This window comes from Ananas comosus, linkage group 4, assembly GCF_001540865.1.
Source record: "Ananas comosus cultivar F153 linkage group 4, ASM154086v1, whole genome shotgun sequence".
In the NCBI taxonomy this organism is placed as follows: Eukaryota; Viridiplantae; Streptophyta; class Magnoliopsida; order Poales; family Bromeliaceae; genus Ananas; species Ananas comosus.
Genome location: NC_033624.1, coordinates 14,163,413 through 14,187,405, shown reverse-complemented (window position 1 = coordinate 14,187,405; position 23,993 = coordinate 14,163,413). Strand labels below are relative to the sequence as shown.

General features: G+C 37.6%; 3 protein-coding genes across 4 annotated transcripts; all 3 read left to right on the top strand.

Annotated features, from left to right (window-relative positions):
* Positions 2,983-4,315, top strand: LOC109709139 (protein indeterminate-domain 13-like). Its single transcript, XM_020231205.1, has 2 exons — positions 2,983-3,004; positions 3,900-4,315. The coding sequence occupies exons 1-2, from the start codon at positions 2,983-2,985 to the stop codon at positions 4,313-4,315; spliced, it is 438 nt and encodes a 145-aa protein (XP_020086794.1).
* Positions 8,511-14,713, top strand: LOC109709268 (dnaJ protein P58IPK homolog B). The gene is made up of 9 exons (XM_020231419.1): positions 8,511-8,758; positions 10,065-10,230; positions 10,956-11,157; positions 11,261-11,421; positions 12,087-12,180; positions 12,260-12,472; positions 12,913-12,993; positions 13,434-13,652; positions 14,078-14,713. The coding sequence occupies exons 1-9, from the start codon at positions 8,659-8,661 to the stop codon at positions 14,261-14,263; spliced, it is 1,422 nt and encodes a 473-aa protein (XP_020087008.1). The 5' UTR covers positions 8,511-8,658; the 3' UTR covers positions 14,264-14,713.
* On the top strand, positions 17,105-21,971 carry LOC109709267 (phosphoinositide phospholipase C 6-like). Of its 2 annotated transcripts, none has more exons than XM_020231418.1 (9): positions 17,105-17,248; positions 18,097-18,293; positions 18,413-18,548; positions 18,634-18,879; positions 19,328-19,569; positions 19,780-19,897; positions 20,300-20,452; positions 20,544-20,630; positions 21,548-21,971. In XM_020231418.1, exons 1-9 carry the CDS (start codon positions 17,123-17,125, stop codon positions 21,839-21,841), a joined length of 1,599 nt encoding a protein of 532 aa, XP_020087007.1. In that variant the 5' UTR covers positions 17,105-17,122; the 3' UTR covers positions 21,842-21,971. The 2 variants fall into 2 exon arrangements, with proteins under 2 accessions (XP_020087007.1, XP_020087006.1); XM_020231417.1 differs by having other exon boundaries at positions 19,325-19,569.

Sequence of the window (23,993 nt, the reverse complement as noted above, 5' to 3'; positions counted from 1 at the left end):
AGTTTCTGATATTATACATTTCATATACTTCTGTAATATACTTTGCACCCCTTTGCCACTCTTATTGCTCAGATCTACTCTGCTTTCTATTTGAAATCTTTCGATATACACATTTCATATGCTTCTTGTAATATACTGTTAACCCCTTTACCTCACTTATCACTCAGATCTTCTCTGCTCTTCTATTTGAGTTTCTTCTCTATAGTGCATATTTCATATATTTCTTGCAATATACTGTGCACCTCTCTGCCTCTCTTATCTCTTAGATCTTCTCTGCTCTTCTATTTTAGTTCCATTGATATTGCATATTTCATATACTTCTTACAATAAATTAGTCACCCCTTTGCCTCTCTTATCGCTCAGGTCTACTCTACTTTTCTATTTCCACCCTTCCAATATTATATAATTCCCTACAATAAGAAGAGACTTATTCTACTATTATATTGATTACATTAGGTAAAAATTCCCTTGGTAATACAAGTTTATAGCCTATCCCTATTCTCTCCTTTCTTGTTTTCCATTTTAGGATGATTAGGCCCTAAAATCAATGTTGTTAATCCTTTTGAGTGTGAGAGTGGTTTACTATCTTTTTCAAACCTTACTATCTTCCTGTTCTTCTCTTGTTTTTCAGTTGTACCTTTTATATATATATATATATATATATAGTTGAGCTAGAATAATGTCGATAGCAAACGGGCTCCGTCTTTAACTATTAAAACATTTACTATAATTTGAAGCTTTCAAGGCTAATCTTTTATTTGCTACAATAAGTTTAAAAGTGCAACTGAGTTTTTTATTATATATTATTATTTATATCAGATCTTCAATCTTGTAAATTTTATTGCTCTTTGCGAAATGATCATGGCATTTGCATGCGTTGAATTGGTCTAATCTATTTCTTCTATATTTACATATCTAATTTAGTCTAAGGAAATTAAATTCCTTTCTTTGCTTGATGAAACAATACGTTAGTTGGATATTTTGCTAGCTTGATCTAATTTTTCGCGCATACTTGCTAATAGGCTATTCAATACTATTGCCACAGTCAGTGTATTTCTTTTATATATATTTATTAAACAAAGATAAACAAAGGGAGAAAAAGAAGAGTTGCTATTGTTTTTTAACTCTTGAAATGCATGTCTCTCATCTTTACTAAAAATTAATGTCGCAGAATTTGGAGAAAGATGCGTCGGAAAAAGAGTGACAGTATGCATGCTTCAACATCCCAAAGCCAACCCAACCAAACTTGTCGCGAACAACAACAACAACAACAACAACGAAAACAACAACAACAGGAACAGCCGCCGCCGCCGCAAGAACGAAGGAAGAGACAGACCAAACGCCCCGGAAATCCAGGCATGTTATATACTACTTCAATTCATTTCCATATATACCTAGTAGATAGTACTGATGTTATTTGCTTCTATTTTGTAGTAGACAATTGTACAGCTAAGGAACCCAAAAATGGAATTTGGTGCACATGCAGGATTTTATTTACAAATTAATTAGAATATGTACATGCTTGCATGATTTGAGTCATTAGATGTACAAATAACTGGGGGACGATGTGGTTAATTAAGAACAAATCTCTCGTATTCTTAAGCCTTCAAAATACTTGTTCAGGGGCATTCGCATGCATCTTTTCTATTTAAAGTTTGTAATAATTATCATATAAATATCTCTTGTAGTATTTATTGAAAAATAAGCCCTTAATTAATTTCATCCAATTTTATAGTTATTTACTACTGTAACAACAAAAGTAATTAACACTATGCCCACTAGTCTAATTAAGGATTAGAGGAGAGTACAATTAAAACACACCCATTCAAATCTACTAATATACACTCATGCAAGTGAGCACAGCGTTGCAGTAAACGACAACGACTTATATACGTCACGACGAGTTTGTGTCTTTAACGTAACGTAACGCATGCATGCTTGCCTACACACCCACTGCTGTAAAGAGCGAGCATAGCATGCATTATTCCAGTAAACGACAACTGAGTACTGCGTCACGGTCGTCGTCCTCGTCGTCAAAAGAAAAAGGAAAGGAGAAAAAAAAAATTTAACGTACGCACCGTGTTTTACCGTGCCGTGTATAACGGTGTGGAATGTGTGGGTGGTGCAGCGCCGGGGGCGGAGGTGGTGGCGTTGACGGCCGAGGAGCTGGTGGCGACGAACCGATTCTTCTGCGAGACTTGCCGCAAGGGGTTCCAACGGGAGCAAAACCTGCGGCTCCACCTGCGGGGCCACAACATCCCGTCGGAGCTGCAGCGGCGAGCGGAAGGGGTGGCGCCAACGCGCGGGCGCTGCGTCTACGTCTGCCCCGTGGAGGACTGCGTCTACCACGACCCCGCGCGAGCGCTGGGCGACATCACGGGGATCAAGAAGCACTTCTCGCGCAAGCACGGCGAGAAGCGCTGGGAGTGCGAGCGNATATTATTTTTTGAGTCAACGTGAAAATTTCATTGAATAACATCGTTTATTTTCTAATCGGAACTTTCGAAGTTTAATATCATTTACAAAATTATCAATTACTGCCTCGGGCAAACGATAGCTATAATAAGATCGAGTTGATGTATATATATATATATATATTATTATTTATGTCAGATCTTCAATCTTGTAAATTTTATTGCTCTTTGCGAAATGATCATGGCATTTGCATGCGTTGAATTGGTCTAATCTATTTGTTCTTTATTTACATATCTAATTTAGTCTAAGGAAATTAAATTCCTTTCTTTGCTTGATCGATGAAACAATACGTTAGTTGGATATTTTGCTAGCTTGATCTAATTTTTCGCGCTTACTTGCTAATAGGCTATTCAATACTATTGCCATAGTCAGTGTATTTCTTTTATATATATTTATTAAACAAAGATAAACAAAGGGAGAAAAAGAAGAGTTACTATTGTTTTTTAACTCTTGAAATGCATTTCTCTCATCTTTACTAAAAATTAATGTCGCAGAATTTGGAGAAAGATGCGTCGGAAAAAGAGTGACAGTATGCATGCTTCAACATCCCATAGCCAACCCAACCGAACTTGTCGCGAACAACAACAACAACAACAACAACAACAGGAACAGCCGCCGCCGCCACAAGAACGAAAGAAGAGACAGACCAAACGCCCCGGAAATCCAGGCATGTTATCTACTACTTCAATTCATTTCCATACATAGTACTGATGCTATTTACTTCTATTTTGTAGTCGACAATTGTACGGCTAAGGAACCCAAAAATGGAATTTGGTGCACATGCAGGATTTTATTAACAAATTAATTAGAATATGTACATGCTTGATTTGAGTCATTAGATGTACAAATAACTGGGGGACGATGTGGTTAATTAAGAACAAATCTGTCCTATTCTTAAGCCTTCAAATACTTGTTAAATAAGGGGCATTCGCATGCATCTTTTCTATTTAAAGTTTGTAATAATTATCATATAAATATCTCTTGTAGTATTTATTGAAAAATAAGCCCTTAATTAATTTCATCTAATTTTATAGTTATTTACTACTGTAACAACAAAAGTAATTAACACTATGCCCACTAGTCTAATTAAGGATTAGAGGAGAGTATAATTAAAACACACCCATTCAAATCTACTAATATACACTCATGCAAGTGAGCACAGCGTTGCAGTAAACGACAACGACTTATATACGTCACGACGAGTTTGTGTCTTTAACGTAACGTAACGCATGCATGCTTGCCTACACACGCACTGCTGTAAAGAGCGAGCATAGCATGCATTATTCCAGTAAACGACAACTGAGTACTGCGTCACGGTCGTCGTCGTTGTCGTCAAAAGTAAAAGGAAAGGGGAAAAACACTTTAACGTACGCACGTGTTTTACCGTGCCGTGTGTAACGGTGTGGAATGTGTGGGTGGTGCAGCGCCGGGGGCGGAGGTGGTGGCGTTGACGGCCGAGGAGCTGGTGGCGACGAACCGATTCTTCTGCGAGACGTGCCGCAAGGGGTTCCAACGGGAGCAGAACCTGCGGCTCCACCTGCGGGGCCACAACATCCCGTCGGAGCTGCAGCGGCGAGCGGAAGGGGTGGCGCCCGCGCGCGGGCGCTGCGTCTACGTCTGCCCCGTGGAGGACTGCGTCTACCACGACCCCGCGCGGGCGCTGGGCGACATCACGGGGATCAAGAAGCACTTCTCGCGCAAGCACGGCGAGAAGCGCTGGGAGTGCGAGCGCTGCGGCCGCATGTACGCGCTCGACTCCGACCTCCGCGCCCACCTCAAGACCTGCCCGGGGACCCAGATCCTCCGCTGCCCTACTTGCGGGGAAGACTTCACTCGGTGAGACTCTTTTGCTTAATTGTTCTCCCTCTTTTTATATTCAATTACATGCATCTCTAACTCTTCTTCGTTCAGAGAAAAAAAACAGAAAACAAAAGAAAATTATGTGTAAAATTAAGTTTCTCTCGTATTAGATCAAAACTTGAAGAGAGAACGAAAGGGAAAAAAAATAAAAATAAAAAATGTCCGTTCAAACGGTCAAAATTTTTTTCTCCGCTAATTTTTTTCACTTATTTCCTTCACTTAATCCAAACAACTGAAAGAAAAAGAAACTTTTTTTTTTTTCTTTTCTTTTCTCGCTATCTAGACAAATTATAATTAAGCAGGCGAAGCAGAAATTTTCAACTTGCAAATATACTAATTTGCAGAGAAAACTTTCTCGTATATTACATTTTATTCTTTGATCTACAGTTTTTGATTTTAAGTGTTTAGATTCGAACAAGACAGTAAATAGATTATCTAATTTGTGTAAAAATTTGCTGATTTGAAGTTTTTGTATAAATATGACATTTTTTTATATTTTACAGATTACGTCTAAATTTTTAGTAAACTGTTCGAAATATCTTTATTATTCTCTTTCTTTTATTTCGTTGGTTAATTTGCAGAGAAAAGAAAGAAAGAAAAAAGTTTTTGAATTAGTTTACTAAAAATCTAGAATTAATTTATAAAATTTTGAAAAACAAATTATCTTTTAAAAAATGCAAAACTAATGAGTTTTTTATACAAATCAGCCAAGAAAAATTGAAGGATACGCTATATATACTACCCCTAGGCAAATATGCAAAACATGATACTTGTAAGGGTATATATTGAAATTCTCATGCACGTATGAATTTAAGTAGCTAAATTTAAATTTTATTTTGTATATGCGTAAAAATTCACCTGGCGACGCCATGAACGAAACGCAGCAGGAAGGAATTGTACGACGTACACCGCGAGACATGCGGCGTCGTAGCGGCCCCTGTTGCCGACCCCACCGACTTCAACCTCAAAGCCCCCCGATCGATGTCCCCAACTACCTCCTCGGCTTCACCCAGCTCCTCTCCTCCTCCTCCTCCTCCTTCTCCTGCCCCCAGCCAAACCCTAATCCCCTCGACTTGGGGATTTGGCCCAGCGGCGTCGGCGGGGGATCATCGTCGACTCCGACGGAGAGAAACCCTAATCCGTCGCCGTTGTTGGGTCCCAATCTCTCCCTGTCGAGCTCGCTGTTAGGGCTTAGCGAGGAGGAGGAGAGGAGGAAGAAGAAGAGGAACGAGTACGTGATCGAGAACCCTAACCTGCCGCCTCTGCCACCGCCGCTGTCGTCGTCGTCATTGTCACGGTCCCCCTTCGTGGACTACGGCCTCATGAATTCGATGCAGGGGCCGAGTCTCTCGCTCTCTCTGACTCTCTTTGGATCGAAGCTTCTCCCCTTCTCGTCGCCCGACCTCTCGCTGTACACCAACTGGAGCCTGGATCCGACGGCGGCGATTGGTCCGCAGAATAATTCTGCAGCCGAGATGCCTCCACCGCCGCCGCCGCCGCCTCCATCGTCTTCGTCGACGTCGTTCCTTTCTGAGCTTTGGGGTTCATTTAGGAGCTCGGAGGAGACGACGATGACAATGATGACAACAACAATGACGACGACGACGACAATGCCGATGCCGACGATGGGTTTCGGAGGTTTCCGGCCGTGGCCACAACCGCCATTGATGAGTGCGCCGGATGCTTTGTCTTTTGGATGTGCATCTGGGAGTAGCAACTATGTTGGCTTCACGACGAACACCAATCCTCCCTTCACTGGTAAGTGTTTGAACACATAAAATGATTAAAAAAAAAAAAGTTAAAGGGGTTTTGAGTTAAATTCCCGCCACATTGATTCAATATTTAAACTAAACTCAAATCCAACTTAAGAGAGTGTGTTTATGTCCTATTTTTGGCAATTTAGCTCCTAAAACTTTTACTCTTATTTTCAATTTTGCTCTCAAATTTTTGATTTGGCAAGCTAGTTTCTATACATGATTGCGATGTCATTTCAATTTTGCTATTAAAGTTTTAAATTTTAACAAAGTAAATATTAATAATGATTCTACCATTGTACTAGTGTAGCATTTTTTTCGGCCAACAATAAAGCCGAAATATTGGATGAGTGAACTTTGATGACAATATTGCAAAAATTAAAACAACAAGAAATAAAAAATCAAATTTAATTTGAGTTTTATTCATGTAAAAACATACAGAACTTACATGAATTATGAATCATTTTGATTTGGTTATCTAATTTTTTGATTTTTTAATTTATTTACTTTAAGTCAGTCAACAATATTTTGACTTCGAAATTTAAATATATTATTTATCTTTACAGATTTAGTTAGTATTCTTTATGCAATTCTCGTAACTGTAAATTTATTGAGATATATAATTAGTTTAAATTTTGAAGTCAAATTAAGTATCGTTGATTAATTCAAATCAAACAAATTAAAAAATTGGATAGTAAAATTAAAGTTTTGATAGATCAAATAATCGATTCAAAATAATCTATAGTTCAAATAAGTTATATATATGTATACATATTTTTTATCTTGTATTTAGTTTAACCTTTTATTCTCTTCACATGGTGCATGCAATATTAGGTGGTGAGCCTCACAACAACGCGGGGAGTGTCATGGAGACCCAGTGTGAAGCACCACCGCCGGATGAAGAAGTGTATCGGCCGACGATGGTCGACCCGACAGCGACACTGTCGGAGTCGACGCAAGTAGGAACGGCAAGCGGCGGCGGCGGCGGCGATCCTTCCCTGCGCGTCGGAGGAGACGACGAAAGAACGGGGGAGAGAGAGATTGATGGGTTCACCGAGCTCATGCTGAGCTCCTTCAACGGCGATGGAGCGTTCAGAAGTGATTTTTGGTGAGCTACATATAAAAAAGCCTGATTTCGAAGTGCTTTTAAGTGGCTTAAGCTTAAATCTTTTAAGTTTTTTAATATGTAGACAAATAGTTTCCGATATAAAAGTGCTTATCTTTTAGTAGTGTGAGTTTAGTTTTTGAAAGATTTGTTTAATTAGTTAAGATTAAAGTACTTTTATTTGTAGTTTGTGTTGTGTGGAAGCGCAGAAGCTCAGATTCTGTGCTATGTATGTATGATGACAGCTGATTTGAATAGATTTTGGTTCAGAGATGTTTTGTTCTCCGACGGAAGAGTTATTGAGTAAAATTTCTTTAAAAAATCTTAGATGCTTTTCTTAATCAAATTGATAGTTCCTGCATTTGAGATTTATTGTTTGTTTTGGCCAATAAATAGTGTCGTAATTTGAAATAGTGCAACATATTGAAGAAATGCCGTATATTGGCTTTAGCAAGGTATATTATATAGTGCTAGGCGGTCCTTCGGCTAAAAATATTTGTAAAGTTTTTTTTTTTATTGGATTGTTGCTGCTAACAATTAATTTAAAAAATTCGAGTTGTTAAAAATATGTTGGCTTAAATGGGTCAGCATCCTGTTCTGTGGTGGGAGGCCGTGTGTGGGCCGAGTCATGTTCGAAATGACGTGAGGCTGGGTTGGGCCGAGTCATATTCTAAGTGACGTGAGGCTGGTTGGGCCGAGTCACAATCAAGATCCGTAGACGCTATATTTGTACGCTTAAGTGAGTTAGTTGCATATTTTTAACAGTTCGAGTTTTTGGGATTAATGGTTAGCGCCAACGATTCGACAAAAGTATACAATTAATTTACTTAATTAAAATCTACAGATATAGCGCCTATGTGCTTCGATTGTGATTCAGTTCAACCACCCTTATATTATTTTGAATACAACTCAACTCTTTTGCTATTTCGAAGATGTTAATTCAACTTAATCTGATTTTCCGACACAGAAAAGAATGTTGGCCTTTTTAAACCAACATCCTTAATAATTTGATTTTGCAAGCTTTTGACTCATATAAAGATGCATGCCATCTTGTACATCAACATTTCTGCGCAAAAAAGACTGATATATAAAAGACTAATCTTAAAAAAAAAAAAAAAAAAAAAGGAAAATACCAAAAATTGCAAACATTAATGGGCCGTTGCTTTGTTAAGTACCCATGCACAAAATAAGGCCCATAAACTCCGGCCCATAAAGGCCGCGTCCAAATCCACGTGTCGTCCTCCCATTGGCTCTGCAACGTGTACCCCTTCGGAGTTAGGGATCCAAACCCAATAAGGAGACAGAGTAACGGGACCGCTCACAGAAACCGAAACTTGAAGCCTATTTCGAAACCTCGTTTCTGGTTCCATCTCGATCGAAGTCCAAAATTGAAAACGGAAAAAAAATCGCAGGAAATAAACCCCGATCGATCCTTTTCTCTTCTCTCGGAGAAGAGAGAGAAAAATGGTGATACGCTTCTTGGTATCGGGGGCGCTCGTGCTCCTCCCCCTCCTCTTCTTCCACTGGATCTATTCTCACCAAACCCTGCTTGTCTCCGCCCAAGGTGAGCTCTTTTGCTACCCTTCAATCGTGATTTCTTTCTTTTCCTTTTTTTTTCTGGAAAAAAAAATAGTAATTACAGAATGTTTCTTATTGGTTGATCACCGCAGTATAGTCGATCTTGTTATTGGAATAGTGGGGATTCGTGGAGATTCCTATTAATTAAGCGAGAAATGTGACTCGATTTGTGGTGTTTCGTTAAGTTAGCGTGGTTAGATGCGTTCTGATGTTATTTTTGGTGCGTTGGATCTCAAAAGGAGGGAACTTTATGCGAGGAGTGTTATTTGGGAATTGGGATCATTTGGTACTAGTGTTTGGGTGGTAGGAAATTGGTGATGATGTGGAGATTCTTTAATGAAGAATTGTGAGTTTAATTGCGTAATTTTGTGTGCTTGGATTTGTTTAATGTTTTTGTTTTGTGCATTTGATCTTCAAAAGGACCGAGTTTTATGTTGAGAATATTCCGATGGAGTCATTTGATAGTGAAGGTATATAAAATATTGGCTCTAGTTCGCTAAAAAATGGTTGCTTATTTTTGGATTGCGAGTTTAGAGCATTAGAGTGAATGATGTTGGGAGGGCCTTTGACAAATGGAAGGAAAAAAAAAAGAAAAAAAGAAAAAAAGAAAAAGAAAACTACTCTGGAATTAGAAATCGAAAATTCCTGTAAGGTAGGATGGTCTATTTTCTCCATATTTTGCTATATTGGACTATGCTTATTCTCTTCTTGTTATTTTCTTCTCCCTGTCGATGAAACACGGTGAAATCATCATAAGTTGTTAGAAATATGATATGAAAAATCGAGATTCCTATTTGTGGTTACACACTTATGCGTCATGCACTCATGCTGGGTTAGTTTTGAAAAATATTGTTTATGTTGCCTAAATAGTTGGGCATTTGAACTTATTTAGAGACCTTAGTTCTTGCAGTTGACTGACATAATCTTAACTTTTTCCTAGCTGTGCTAATTACGCAACATTTCGACTGATTCGTTTTCTGCATTGTTTTACCTGTTTAATTTTGTAAATATATGATATGGCCTTTGATTAAGGAGCTTTTCCAACACAAATATCGTAAACTATTTGCATAGCTTTTGTCATTTAGGTTTTTTTAGTAAATGTTACGGGCTTTATCCACATTGTTCAGTTTTGCAAGTTAACATGGCATCTTTTCCTGGAAGACATGAGTTGGTGAATCTTTCCATAATAGCAATTAAGCATGTTAGCCTTTTGTGATTTCATTTTGTGCATGAAATGCATAGAAATATGACCTCTCTGCTAAAACACTTAATCGACCTTTTTGGGTGTGCAGCAAGCCGATCTGATGAAGCTTCAACTTTATTCAAAAGAGCCTCTGAACAGATAAAGTTGAAGAAGTATGATGAAGCATTGGAACTTCTTAATTCTGTATTAGAAGCAGATCCAAATCTTTCAGAAGCCTACTTGCAGAGAGCATCTGTTCTCCGTAATAAATGCAGGTAATTCTCCTTCTTCAACTGAGTTCTGCAAGTACAATGTATCAATGTTTGATTTTATTGAAAATTAAATATTTAGTGATGGGAATGGATATAGGTTTTTTTTGTGATATATACCCTTTTGCTTTCTATAACATCAAATGCCAAATTTTGGAACTACATGCAGAAAGAGCTATTAGCATTATGTTTAAGGCAATCACATATTATCATACAACATTTACTATATGCAACAAGTTATATGGCTTGACTTTTCAACAAGTTTGAATGTATGGTTGAAGGGTGTATGATTCATTTTCCTTTTCTTCTTTTCATGTTAAATATGTTATAGAAATATATCTGAACTTTTTATTGTATTAATATCCTATTGTTCCTTTTGAGTGATTAAGTCTGACCAAGCTTTGAGCAGACTGTTGGAGCAATATCCTAGACATGTAACTGTTATAGAATAATCTCTAATCAATTACTGCTTATTTACCTTCCTATTAGTAGTATCTTTGTTTGCATGCTAAATATATTGCCTGCCCTTACCTGAACAAAATGAACTGGATCAGGATGATGATATACATAATTATAAACAATGCAACAATATGCTATTCCCATACAAGAGCGCTCTCTGATTGTATACTTAGAATTATGACTTTGTGAAAGTTTAATTAGAAAGACTTGGTTGTCCAAGAAATGCTCCCAGGTCTCCAGATATAACATGGATACATCTTTGGCAATTGCAGATTCGAGGAATCTGAGAGAGACTACAAAAATTATTTGGAGTTAAAGCCAGGGACTTCTTCTGTGGAGAAGGAAGTCTCTCAGTTATTGCAGGCGCAAAATGCACTGGACTCTGCTTATAATTATTTTGATTCTGGTGACTTTTCAAAAGTTCTGGAATACATTGACAAAGTGGTCCTTGTCTTTTCTCCCAGTTGCTTAAAGGTACCTTTTATGTGAAGATACGTGCAGTAGTCCTAGTTAAATGAGTATATTGTGCTTTTACTTGATGTGTATCGTTTGACCGGTGTAAGCTTGTTTTTGACAGGCAAAGCTTCTTAAGGCGAAAGCATTATTGGCACTGAAAGATTACTCAAGTGTTATTTCAGAGACTGGATACATTCTAAAGCAAGATGAAGATAATTTAGTGGCGCTATTGCTTCGTGGACGTGCCTACTATTATCTCTCTGACCATGATGTTGCCTCAAGGTTTGTGTTAGGAGATTTCAAAGGCTTCTTTTATTAATAATTCTGCCTGACTGCTTTGTGTAATTCTGTCCCGAACTTTCTGTTCTTCCGATCTCTGATTTGTACCTCAACATTGTAAATAGGGTAACAAAATTCTTTTCTGGAGTTTGACCCTGCCTTTGACTATGTCCTTAGAGTGTTAATTTTAATAATTTAGTATCTGAATTTTGTTCGTGTAACTGTTTAGTCCTTGCATTAGTCTACCATTTGAGAAAAGATACCATTATTTTTGCAGTTCCCTATCATGGTAGGTACTTGAGCTTTTAATTTTTTTGGTGGTATCTTTTTTCAGATGGTAGACTAAAGGAAGGACTAGATTGTTACAAGGAGCAAACTTTAGGAATTAAATTGTTAAACTGAAACAGTAAGGACATAATGGAAATAGTGTCCAAACTTGTAAATATATTATGTTAAACAATTGCTATTTGATGCTTTATCAACTTCTTTTCTTATTTGCTTACCCACATTTTTCATATTTAATAAAGATGGTGAAAAATAACCTTAGACGTTATCCTGAGATATAATTCGCTGATACATGTACCTATATATATATATATATATATATATATATATATATATATATATATATATATATATTTTTTTTTTTCTTTTTTTTTTTTCTGTAGGCACTTTCAGAAAGGTCTTCGGCTAGATCCAGAACACACTGATTTGAAGAAAGCATATTTTGGATTGAAAAATCTCCTAAAAAAGACGAAGAGTGTAAGACTAATAATTCCATTGATTCAAATTCATATTCCGCTATGGTCTTCATTATCTGAATTTAACGAGTTGATTGTAGGCAGAAGATAATGTTGCAAAGGGTAAGCTCCGTCTAGCTGTTGAGGACTTCAAGGCAGCCCTCGCATTTGATCCGAATCACAGCGCGCATAATGTACATCTTTACCTCGGTTTGTGCAAGGTTTTGGTTAAACTTGGTAGAGGAAAAGATGCTCTTGACAGTTGTACAGAGGCACTGAACATTGATGGAGAACTTGTCGAGGCCTTAGCACAGGTGACCTATTACTTTTCTAAAGGAATTCTTTACTTCAGGAGATATCCGTTTTTCCTGGTTGTATTATATGGCAATTTTGTTTACTTTCCATGGCATCCAAAATTAGGTTATTTGATGGCCCTACTGCTGATGTCAAGGAAGTAGTCTGAACCTTTTGCTTTCTACCTAGATATCACTATATTTCCCAATCTATTGCCTATTGAGTAGTCACTGCTCGATCTTTTTATTCTCCTTTTGTTCTAAGGCCCTGTACGTAAGAAACTCTAATATTAAATTTGATAACTTTTGAAGTGCATGATGCAGATAACAGTGATGCCCCCTCTCTTTGGTAATTGAAGAAGATAACCCCTTTATTTCATATATTGCAACTCTACCATCACCAATTTGTACAAGATTACATGGTGTTATTTACCTAATAAGCCTTTTTGGTCCTTTTACAGCGAGGTGAAGCTAAACTTCTCGTGGAAGATTGGGAGGGAGCTGTAGAAGATTTGAAAGAAGCTGCCCAAAAATCTCCGCAGGTTTAAATTAAACAATGAGCATTTATTTTCTATCAAATTTTGACACCCTATTGCATTTATAATTCTGTCACTCTGCTTAAGCTGCGTGGTTTGCTCGTTTGCTATCTGTTTGTGTCTGTAGGTCCTACCAACAACCAGTAAAGCTGTGTTTCACTTGTATTGTCAGCATGCATGTTTACATGTTACTTTGTGGATATTGACCTTTTCCTTTGTTGCTCAGTATTTTAAGTGTATTTTTCTTTGAACGACTTTGGATTTTGGAACCATCTAAATCACCTCAAATATTATACATTACTGAATTATTGAAAGAATTTTTTAATATTAAACTATCATTAGCATTTTGAGACCTTATGCATCATCTACTTAGTTCATCTAGTACAATTCCGTTTGAAGCTTGTAAAGGGTTGCAAATTTCAAGATTTCTGGACTTCAATTTTCAGGACATGAATATTCGAGAAGCATATATGAGGGCTGAGAAAGCACTCAAGCTAAGCAAACGCAAGGACTGGTATAAAATACTCGGAGTTTCGAAGACTGCTTCAATTGCGGAGATCAAGCGCGCATACAAAAAGCTTGCATTGCAGTGGCATCCAGATAAGAATGTGGATAACAGAGAGGAAGCAGAAGCCAAATTTCGAGAAATTGCTGCTGCTTATGAGGTAATATTAACAGCATAGTTATTTTTCCTTTGTTAGATTTCTCCGGTAGTTCCACATGAAATTGTTTCTTTTTTATTTGTCTAGTACTTAGTGAAGCAGTTAGTTGTTCTTGTATTATGTCTCTATTTGTCTCTGGAAGATCTATTAGCATCTTCGCAACCAGCAACTCTTTGGAATTTGTACTGCGGCTCTTTTTGTGTTTGTCCTTTTTTTTTCTTTGCTTAGAAGTACATTTATAACTTTGAGGATTTTATATGTTTCATATAAAAGAAGTTCATTCAGAAGCTTTGTTACTCTCAAATTATTTAGACCTTAATTTTGCGGCCAAGTTATTTATGGATACCATCTTATAGTTGTGCATGATAGATTTGAACTTTTGTTGAGTTTATTTTGGTCCTGCTAACTCTTGCAATATTGTTACGAAGGTACTCGGTGATGAAGACAAGCGTGTAAGATATGACCGTGGTGAGGATCTCGATAACATGGACACGGGAATGGGAGGCGGAGGTTTCAACCCTTTTGGTGGCGGCGGACAACCATTCACCTTTCACTTCGAAGGTGGGTTCCCAGGCGGTGGATTTCCGGGCGGAGGTTTTCAATTCAACTTTTGATGCGCTTAACATTATCCGACGGTTTCTTGCTGAGCCAAGAATTCCTGACCTGGTAAAATTGGTTGACCTCGTCGGTTATCGGCTTCTCAATTACGGGCGAACATCTGCAAAATGAGCTTAGGAGAAACAAGATTAAAGTATAGCATTTCTCTGCAACCTTGAGGAAAAGATTTTTTATTTTTTTTTTCAAAATTATACTTTGCTGTCGCCAAATAGCTCTCCAAGGATAGCATCTGTCTTTATTTTCCCCTTTCTTCCTTTTTGAGTTTGGAAGAATCAGGGGACTTTCTATAACTTAATGTTACTATATGGAGAACAGAGTAAAGTAGCATATACTCTCTTCTTTTTTTTTTTTCTGCTGCAAAACAACTGTTGGAACTGTAGCTTCAATGATCCAAGTGATTTTTTTTATCGAAATGCAGTGTAATAAATTGTGAAATGGCGGTTTCATATAGCGTTGTTACGACCCAAATCAGCGGAAAGTTCTAAGTGCAGTAGCATTAGTTCTAAATGCATCATCTTTTGCATTGTTCATTCCGCGAAGTTCTCAAGTTATTTACCATAATCGCTTCATTTATTTTTTTTAAAAAAATAAACTTATCTAGAAATATAAAGAAACTAAACTCATCTTTTAAATTGTTGGTTTTTATTTTTATTATTTTGTAACTCAGACATGGCATTTGCAGAGCCGCATGGTATCTCTTCTTATCCATGACATAAAAATCGGGTTAATTTTCACCATTAATGACCTGTTATTTGCTGCTTTAATCTTTTGGACACTCTCGTAAAATCATATGTATTCAGATTGTTCTTATATCATTTTAAAACTTATAAAAGATGATTCTAAATTATGCTAAATCTCCTGTCATTTTACTTAATGGGGACAAATTAATTAAGATAAAAATGTATGAAAGCCCCCTTAGTAATAAGACGTTCTGAAATGACCTCCTCAGCCACCTTTTCTTTGAGATTTTTTTTATACTTAATTAACTTAAAAATTTTATAAAAAAAATTAGTCGTTAAACCTCTTAAAAATCACTGACAAATTACCTCTTAAAAATCACTAACAAATTTGATAAAAAATTATTAAATTCTAAAAAATTACAAATTTTAGGTGTCGCGATGAAAAGAAATGGTTGAACAAAATACAAGCACTTTCTAAATAGGCCAATTTGCATAAAAAATTCACTTATTTTGGACTTTTGCAAAACTGAGCCACATTTTTTATTTTTGCAGATTCGGTCAGTTTTTTTGACAAATTGACCAAAATGCCCTTATATCTTTTTCTCTCTCATCTTTTTTTTCTCCCGTTCTTTTTCTCTTTCTCTTCGGCGGAGTCTGCTTGTCTGGCGCATCCTTACCCTCGCCCGCACACCCCGCACCTTCCTCGCCTCCGACCCTGCCGAGGCTGCACCGCGACTTTTTTTTTTTTTCTCTCTCCGACTCTCCTCCACCGTTTCCGACGACGACACCTCTTTCGCCTTCCCCGCCCTTCTCATTCTCTCCCTCTCCTTCCTTCTCTGTCGCCTCCGACGACGACGCATCTTCGCCTGCGCTGACAATATGTCGACGCATTCTTACCCTCGCCTGCACACCCCCGCACCTTCCTCGCCTCCGACCCTGCCGAGGTCGCGCCGCGACTCTTTTTTTTTTTTCCTCTTCGACTCTCATCCACTATCTCCGACGACGACGCCTCTCTTACCCTTCTCCGTCCTTCTCGTCCTCTCCATCTCCCTCTTCCTCTGCCGCCTTCGACGACAATGCATCTTTGCCGGCGCCGATGCCGGCGCCAACACCGTGGAGGTCACTGCGGCGTTGCAGCCTCGGAGTGGAAGGTCCTTAGCAGCATCGTCGCCGGCGCCGTGGAGAGGGGTGACCAAAAAAAATTATAAAAAAAGCAAGAAAAAAAAATAAAGATAAAAAATTATAGAAAAAGAAGGATGAAGATGAAATTGTATCGTTAACTGCAAAAAAAATTATAAGTTGCACTACTTAAGATGTAAACTGCAGCTTTAAGATGAAAATTACACTCTTTAAACCAAAATTACACTATTTGGGAGATATTTACACTGTTTCTCCTTTTATTGCACTCTTTCAGATGTAAACTGCACCACTAAGATAAAAATTACACTCTTTAAACAAAAGTTGCACTGTTTCTCCTCTTGTTGCAACATTTCTCCTCTTATTATACTATTTTTTATCTTAAACTGCACCCATTTAAGAGATATTTATACTGTTTCTCCTCTTATTGCATTATTTTTTCTCTTATTGTATTATTTTTCCTCCTGTTACACTATTTCTCCTCTTAAAGAGTGCAGTTTAAGATAAAAATAGTGTAACAGGAGGAGAAATAGTGCAATAAGAGAAGAAACAGTGCAACAAGAAGAGAAACAGTAAAAATATCTCTTAAAGGGGTGCAGTTTAAGATAAAAATAATGTAACAAGAGCAGAAATAGTGTAACAAGAGGAGAAACAGTGCAACTTTTCGTTTAAAGAGTGTAACTTTTATCTTAATGGATGCAGTTTATATCTGAAAGAGTGCAATAAGAGGAGAAACAGTGTAAATATCTCTCAAAGAGTGTAATTTTCGTTTAAAAAATGTAATTTTCATCTTAAAGCTGCAGCTTATATTTTAAGTAATGCAACTTATAATTTTTTTTCAGTTAACGATACAATTTCATCTTCATCTTTCTTTTTCTATAATTTTTTATCTTTATTTTTTTTCTTACTTCTTTTATAATTTTTTTGGTCACCCCTCTCTGCCAACGGCCACGGTGCCGGCAACGATGCCGCTGAGAACCCCCTACTCCGAGGCTGCAGCGCCGCAGTGACATNGCCGACGACGACGCCGAGCGGATCATGGAGAAGATCTGGCAACCCCGGTCGCGACTCCACATCGCGAAGATCTCCCGCCCCCTCCTCGCCCTCGAGGACTTCTACCACTTCCTCTTCTCCGACGAACTCAACCCTCCCATTAGATCCCAGGTGCGACTCGATCTTAGATTTCAAACCCCAACCCACGTTTCTCTGCTGTGATTGCTTGTTTAAAGTTGGAACTATCAGTTATAAGTTGGGTAAAGTGTGTTAATGAGAGTTGTGTTCGATTTACGAAACCGAAGAAAGGTTTGGTATGCTTGTTAAATGGTAACTATTGTTTGAAGCTTATAATGGTGAAGAGGATTAGGACGTTTAATTCATAGTTGGATAGCGCACATTGTTAATGCTAGTGTTAAATTTGGGGGTTTAGGGGTTAATAACTGGCGTACTTAAATGTATATGCAGAGATGCTGAAGCAACTTCTAAACTTCAATATACACGCATAGAGAGGTTCAAGAGTGTCACTTTGTTAGGGTTATTTATCATTGTATATTTGAATATTTGAAGAACATTACAGTATTCATATACATAGATTCCTTAAGCGGAACTTCTTGGTGATTAAAATAATGTCAAAGAATTAGAGAGAAGATATTCCGTAATGACAAGCTTGCATTGATAGATTAAACCTTTTGGTATCATTCTCTTCAAAAATTTGGCCTTTTTTTTATCGCAAAAAAGTTGTTCTCCAATTGGAAATTAGGAACTTATTTATGTATATGTGACGCTCCTACCATGATCGTACTATAGTTGTGTACTCCTTTCAAATATTGCCATATTGGAAATACAACATAAATATGTACACAACTATGCCTAGGCTGATATTGCCTTTGCTCTGTACTTAAAATTTTCATACTTCTCATGATAGAGCTCATACTTTAATATCTTGTATCAGTTGCTCGATGCATTGCCTGTTTGTTTCTGTTTGATACTTAAAGAGAGCGGATATTTCTTTTCAGGTTCACCAAGATATGACTGCACCTTTGTCGCACTACTACATATATACAGGCCATAACTCATACTTGACTGGTAACCAGCTCAGTAGCGATTGCAGTGATGTTCCAATCATTAAAGCGCTACAAAGAGGTGTGAGAGTGATTGAACTGGATATGTGGCCAAATTCTACAAAAGATGATATTGATATTCTTCACGGAAGGTATCATCTTTCTTGGCCTTGTTGATTGATAATTCACCTATATTAAGCTTTTGGGTGGATGCAAGATCATCTACAAAGTGCATATCCTGATATTGATGTACCGTTTGAACTACTTGTAGGACATTGACCTCTCCAGTTTCACTTATTAAATGTTTGAAGTCCATTAAAGAATACGCTTTCTGCGTGTCGCCCTATCCGGTCATCATAACGCTGGAGGACCACCTTACTTCTGATCTTCAGACCAAAGTAGCCAAGGTAATTGTTGTTTCCTTCTGAAATTGATCAATAAAATTACATTGTTTTTGATCCCTTAACATTTTTTAAGCAACATTTCAATTAGATGGTGACAGAGACATTTGGAGACATGCTTTATTACCCTGACTCAGAATCTCTTGAAGAGTTTCCTTCACCAGAAGCTCTAAAGAACCGTGTTATCCTTTCAACAAAACCACCAAAAGAGTATCTTGAAGCTAAGAGTTTTAAGGAGAAGGATGCTGAGCCTCACAATGGAAAGGAACCAAATGAAGAAGATGCATGGGGAAAGGAAGTTCCAGATCTTCAGACTGAAATTGAATCTGCTGATAAGGTATTGTGATATGTCAAAAGAATTTTCTTTTGGGACAAATGCACCTTACCACCCTGAACTATCGTTCTTTTTACAGATGGCCACCCGAATTTTCAAAAGTTTAACTACCCAAATGATCTGCCCATTTCAATCAACTATCCATTTTCTTTATCAATTCTTTTTACTGATATCAGCTACATGAATGCGAGACAATTTAAATACCCCAAAATTCATCTAGGCACTTGTGAGTCTTATGACATAAACTTTAAGGGTCATGTAAGAGTCAAGTACCAGTGGCCATTAATTAAAAAAAATTGATGATAAGAAGTGGGTGGTTGAGTTGGCAGTATGGAAAAGCACTTGATACTTCAGGGTTATGCAGGTATACTTTTCCCATTTGTGTTCTGAAATTAGCTCCATAACTGCTAAGAATCAAATTCTTCACAATATTATTATGGTGTTGTAGCAGAATGAGAATGAACACTCTGTTTATAAAACAGAAGTGGAAGATTTTGGTGATGACGATGATGACCAGAAAATGCGCCAGAACGTGGCACCTGAGTATAAGCTTCTTATTACTATCAAAGCTGGGAAGCCTAAGGGTCGCTTAAGTGAGTCGCTCAAAGTGGAGCTGGATAAGGTTAGGCGCCTCAGTTTGAGTGAGCAAGAGCTAGCAAAGGTTGCAGCATCACATGGGGCTGATATTATAAGGTACTTTTGGTCTCCAAAATTTTACTTTTATTCAAGTCTAAACTTTTGCGTAATTCATGTTTAATGTCTTTTTGAAAGTTGAAACATCTAAAAAAAAAGTACTAGTTTTATATTTGATTATTTCTATGTTGTATTCAGCCTTGACATCTTTTCTTTCCTCTTTTTGGAGTATGTTTGACAATTTCTCAATTTGCTGAACTTTTTAAATAGGTTTACTCAGAAGAATCTACTCAGAATTTATCCAAAGGGAACGCGATTCAATTCATCAAACTATAACCCCTATATCGGTTGGATGCATGGTGCTCAAATGGTTGCATTCAATATGCAGGTTAGCCTCTATGCTTAAGATACATAGTGAAGTATATTTGATTCAATTTCCTAATCTGTTCATTTGAGTGGATGTGTCCTTGCATTTATCTCACTGCTCCAAGTTTATGAAATCTGGTTTCTCAACTCCAAGTGTATGATTTTCTTAAATATTTTATCATCTAGAGGTAGGTAAACTGGCTTTCTCAGATCTGGTTTCTGTTGATTAAGCATGTGATTTATATATTAGTTTCTTAAATAAAATCCTATGCATGTTTTGTTGGTTACTGGGGCGCAGTTGTTTAAATCAACTTATAAGAATTATGCTATCTTTTTCATCTTTGTTCCATTTTTTTGTCATATTGCCAACTGGGAGGCGCATATATATTTTTTCTCTGTACAGTTTTCTCTTACTTCCTTTTAGGGGTATGGAAGATCCTTATGGTTAATGCATGGGTTTTACAAAGCCAATGGGGGCTGCGGTTATGTGAAAAAACCTGATTTCCTAATGGGGAATGGTTCACATGGTGAGGTTTTCGACCCGAAAGCAAATTTACCTATAAAGAAAACCTTGAAGGTGCGTATCCTTTATGTAAAATTGAATTTTCCTTTGCACTTTCTTTTTTCTTTTTTTGCTGTATGCAAATTTGAGTTGGTTCATTACATAGGTCAAAGTTTACTTGGGAGACGGCTGGCGTATGGACTTCAGTCAGACCCATTTTGATGCATATTCCCCTCCAGACTTCTATACGAGGGTATAAAACTAGATGATTGTTTATATTTTTCCTATGTTTTTTTCTCCTTTTTTTTTCTGCTGCCCACTTTTATCTGCCTCATTTGCTTATAGTTGCATTTGGTTCCATCTTCTTTAATCAGTTGTTTATTACTTTCTAGCGTCTATTTGGGTCAGCTGAAGCTTTCTTCTAATGGGTTAAAATGTATGGAGGAGATCCTATCAAAATAGGACCCTTAATTTCTTTTTTTAAAAAAAAAATTGGCCACCCCTTAGGTTTGATTTATTATGATTCGAGTTATTTCTGTCCATTAAATTGGATGATTATTTCATTAAGCTTAACAACTCTGTCTATTTTCAGCTGACAGAACTGTGGGTTTCATGAACAGCTAACTACTGATAGCTAATCGAGCCATTAAATTTTAAAAAAGTTCGCTCATCAACTAATAGAAATAACTCAAATCAAAACAAACTAAAGTTGAGGTGTTAATCTTAAAAAGAAAAAGAAAAAGAAACATAAAAAGTAAGTGAAAATGACCTACAGTTGAGAGGGTCTCAATATAGTTTTTATCATTTGGGAAATTGTTTTTTAAGTAAAGTTGTTGAAACAGCAGTAATAATTTCTTCATTAGAACTTCTGCAGAAGGAATTACAGCAGCTTTCTGCTTTTGGAGGCCTAGAAGTCCATTTTAGCTCTCTGCCGTAGCAAAAGCTCCAGGCATATTATTTGCATAATATTTGCCCGCTAAATGTAAAGATGCTGCTCTAAAAGCCATAACAAGTAGGCACTTAATCAAGTTGATCCAAACTGCTGTTATCTACGTTTCATTAACATAACTCGTGGCACAATATAAGGACTGAACTGATCAGTTTAGCTAGCTGCATAACCAAATCCATGAATCTTGGGAATTATCCAACATCTGAAAAATGGATGAACAGGTTGGGATAGCCGGAGTGCCCGCGGACTGTGTTATGAAGAAAACGAAGGCAATAGAAGATAACTGGACTCCCGTTTGGGACGAGGAGTTCACTTTCCCGTTAACCGTTCCTGAAATAGCTCTCCTTCGAGTAGAAGTACACGAATATGATATGTCCGAGAAGGATGACTTTGGCGGGCAGACCTGCTTGCCCGTTTCGGAATTGAGACCCGGCATCCGGGCCGTGCCCCTTTTCGACCGCAAGGGCATGCAGTTCAAATCGGTAAAGCTTCTCATGCGGTTCGAATTTGTCTGATGTGTTGTAATTGCGCCTTGAGTGGTTTGCTTTGTACCTTGGGTCTGAGTGTATGTAAAGTTTTGGATAGTCACTTTTTTATGTTATTATGAATGAATATATTTTTAGACCATTTCGTTTGGGAGCCGAATCTATTGTTGTTTTGTTTGTAACTTGGTCCTTTGTTAGTTGACTTATGTACAATACTCTTGCACTTGCTCTTTGTGTTTGTAGTTTCAAATAACCGACCTTGGTTGAATGCTTGTGAGTCATGCTTTTGTCTCTTCTGCTGTTTTATACGCGCATAAAGTATATAAATTCCTGATTCTTATCCAATTGACTCAAGTTGGGTTGATCTTTTCAACTCCGACGGAGATGCTTAACATCGGGTTGATGATGGGTCGTGTTCAATATTATTAGGAAAAGAAAAGATTTGATTGCTACGCTTCACTCATTCTCTGAAACATGGATACTGCAGCATCCTTACAAAAAGCTGTGGCTATCAAATTCGCTTTCACCCTGTGTCCTGCACTTGGAATTTTTCTCTCCATCTTTTTGCAAAGTTGTGGATTGATGGGGAGGTATTCAACCAATCATGTAACATGAAGTAATCATCATGGGATTTAAAGATGCAAACTTTGTAGATAAAATGGTGATTCTTTTTGTGTTCGTAACGTGGCTTGATAACTGATACCACAAAATACACTCAATGAGAAGTTATGTATTTCGACGCTCGGCGTAGATAACTATCAATAAGTAGAGATGTTTTAGATTGGGAGGGAGTAAAAGTTAAGTAGATGAGTTAATCGATGGATCGGACGATACAAATTAGACACAAAATTACTGTAATCAATAATTCCACATAACAATTTTTAGCAAAACAACGATCATAATCCAAGCGGATAACTTTTCTTATTCTTCTTAAGACGTAGAAGCTTATACTAGTGTTGAGTAGCTCCTAAAAAATTGGTGCTTTGAAGTCGACGGAATGTGAAAATTTGGACACCTGTAACGTGTACAAATTATTACACATTTTTTACTTTATTTTAAAAAAATTATTGGATAAACTTGAAATTCTGTCAAGTTGGACACCTCCAACTCAAATTACTTCACAAATTATTTTATTTTTAAAAAATAGTTAAACATGAAAAACGACTCGCTGAAATTGACCCGTTCCTGTCTCGTTGGATGGAAAACAATATATAAAAGCAGGAAAGAAGGGGGTCTGGGGATAAAAAATATGAAAGCTATGAATAAGGCTCTATTAGCTAAATGGTGGTGGCGTTTCTTCAATGAGAGGCATTTGTTATGGGGGAGGTTGATCACCGCATTATATTACTCTAGAAGAAGGCCGTTACATGAGGGAAGATCCTTCAGACCGCACTCCCAATGGTGAAGAAGTGTGATGAGCTGTCAGGAAGTGTTCAAATGTGGTCTTTTTTACGTACTCGGTGACGGGAAAAACATCAGGTGGTGGTCGGATATTTGGATTGAAGAAACCCCTCTTAGTACCCGATTTTCTGGAATATTTTATAGAATCGCAACTCAGGAAGCCACTGTCTCACAATGCTGGAATGAAAGAGGATGGAGATGACGCTTCATTACCAGAGGCCTGGCTACAAGTAACACTCCTCTGACCTGTCAGACTACGTTACTCAAAAGCTTGCTCGCTCAGTATAGCCCATCGAACACGCAGGACATACCAAAATGGCGATGGACCGCGAACCAAATTTTTTCCGTTAAGTCCCTTTACAATTTTATCACTGATGGAGGACAGATTGATCTTTTGTACGATCATCTTTGGGGGCTTAATATCCCGCTCAAGCATAAAGTGTTTGCGTGGATTCTACTTCGAAAGAGATTGCTCACAGCGGACAGATTGATTCGCCGTGGGTGCCCGGTGTACCAACTGTGTAAGTTCTGTGCATTACTCTTCGAAACCTGCGATCACCTGTTCCATGACTATATCTTTGTCAGATACCTTCGAATTATAGTAGGACCCGTTATGCCTGCTTATTCGGACACGGGGAATGTTCGGAGGCTTTGGACACAGATCTCCGAGAATCCCGAGCCCATAATGAGATCGAAAAGTTTAACCCATTTGGTGACAGTTTGGTGGGTTGTATGGACGGAGCGAAATAGCATTTGCTTCGGCGATGAGGCTCATAACGCT

Excerpts from the sequence above, each read along its gene's own strand:
- LOC109709139 (XM_020231205.1), top strand. The coding sequence starts at position 2,983 with ATGCGTCGGAAAAAGAGTGACA. Across the intron at positions 3,005-3,899 it reads GCGTCGGAAAAAGAGTGACA|CGCCGGGGGCGGAGGTGGTG; the intron begins GTATGCATGCTT and ends TGGGTGGTGCAG.
- LOC109709268 (XM_020231419.1), top strand. The coding sequence starts at position 8,659 with ATGGTGATACGCTTCTTGGTATCGGGGGCGCTCGTGCTCCTCCCCCTC. Across the intron at positions 8,759-10,064 it reads CCTGCTTGTCTCCGCCCAAG|CAAGCCGATCTGATGAAGCT; the intron begins GTGAGCTCTTTT and ends TTGGGTGTGCAG. Across the intron at positions 10,231-10,955 it reads GTTCTCCGTAATAAATGCAG|ATTCGAGGAATCTGAGAGAG; the intron begins GTAATTCTCCTT and ends TGGCAATTGCAG.
- LOC109709267 (XM_020231417.1), top strand. The coding sequence starts at position 17,123 with ATGGAGAAGATCTGGCAACCCCGGTCGCGACTCCACATCGCGAAGATC. Across the intron at positions 19,570-19,779 it reads CATGGGGCTGATATTATAAG|GTTTACTCAGAAGAATCTAC; the intron begins GTACTTTTGGTC and ends CTTTTTAAATAG. Across the intron at positions 20,631-21,547 it reads CTCCAGACTTCTATACGAGG|GTTGGGATAGCCGGAGTGCC; the intron begins GTATAAAACTAG and ends ATGGATGAACAG.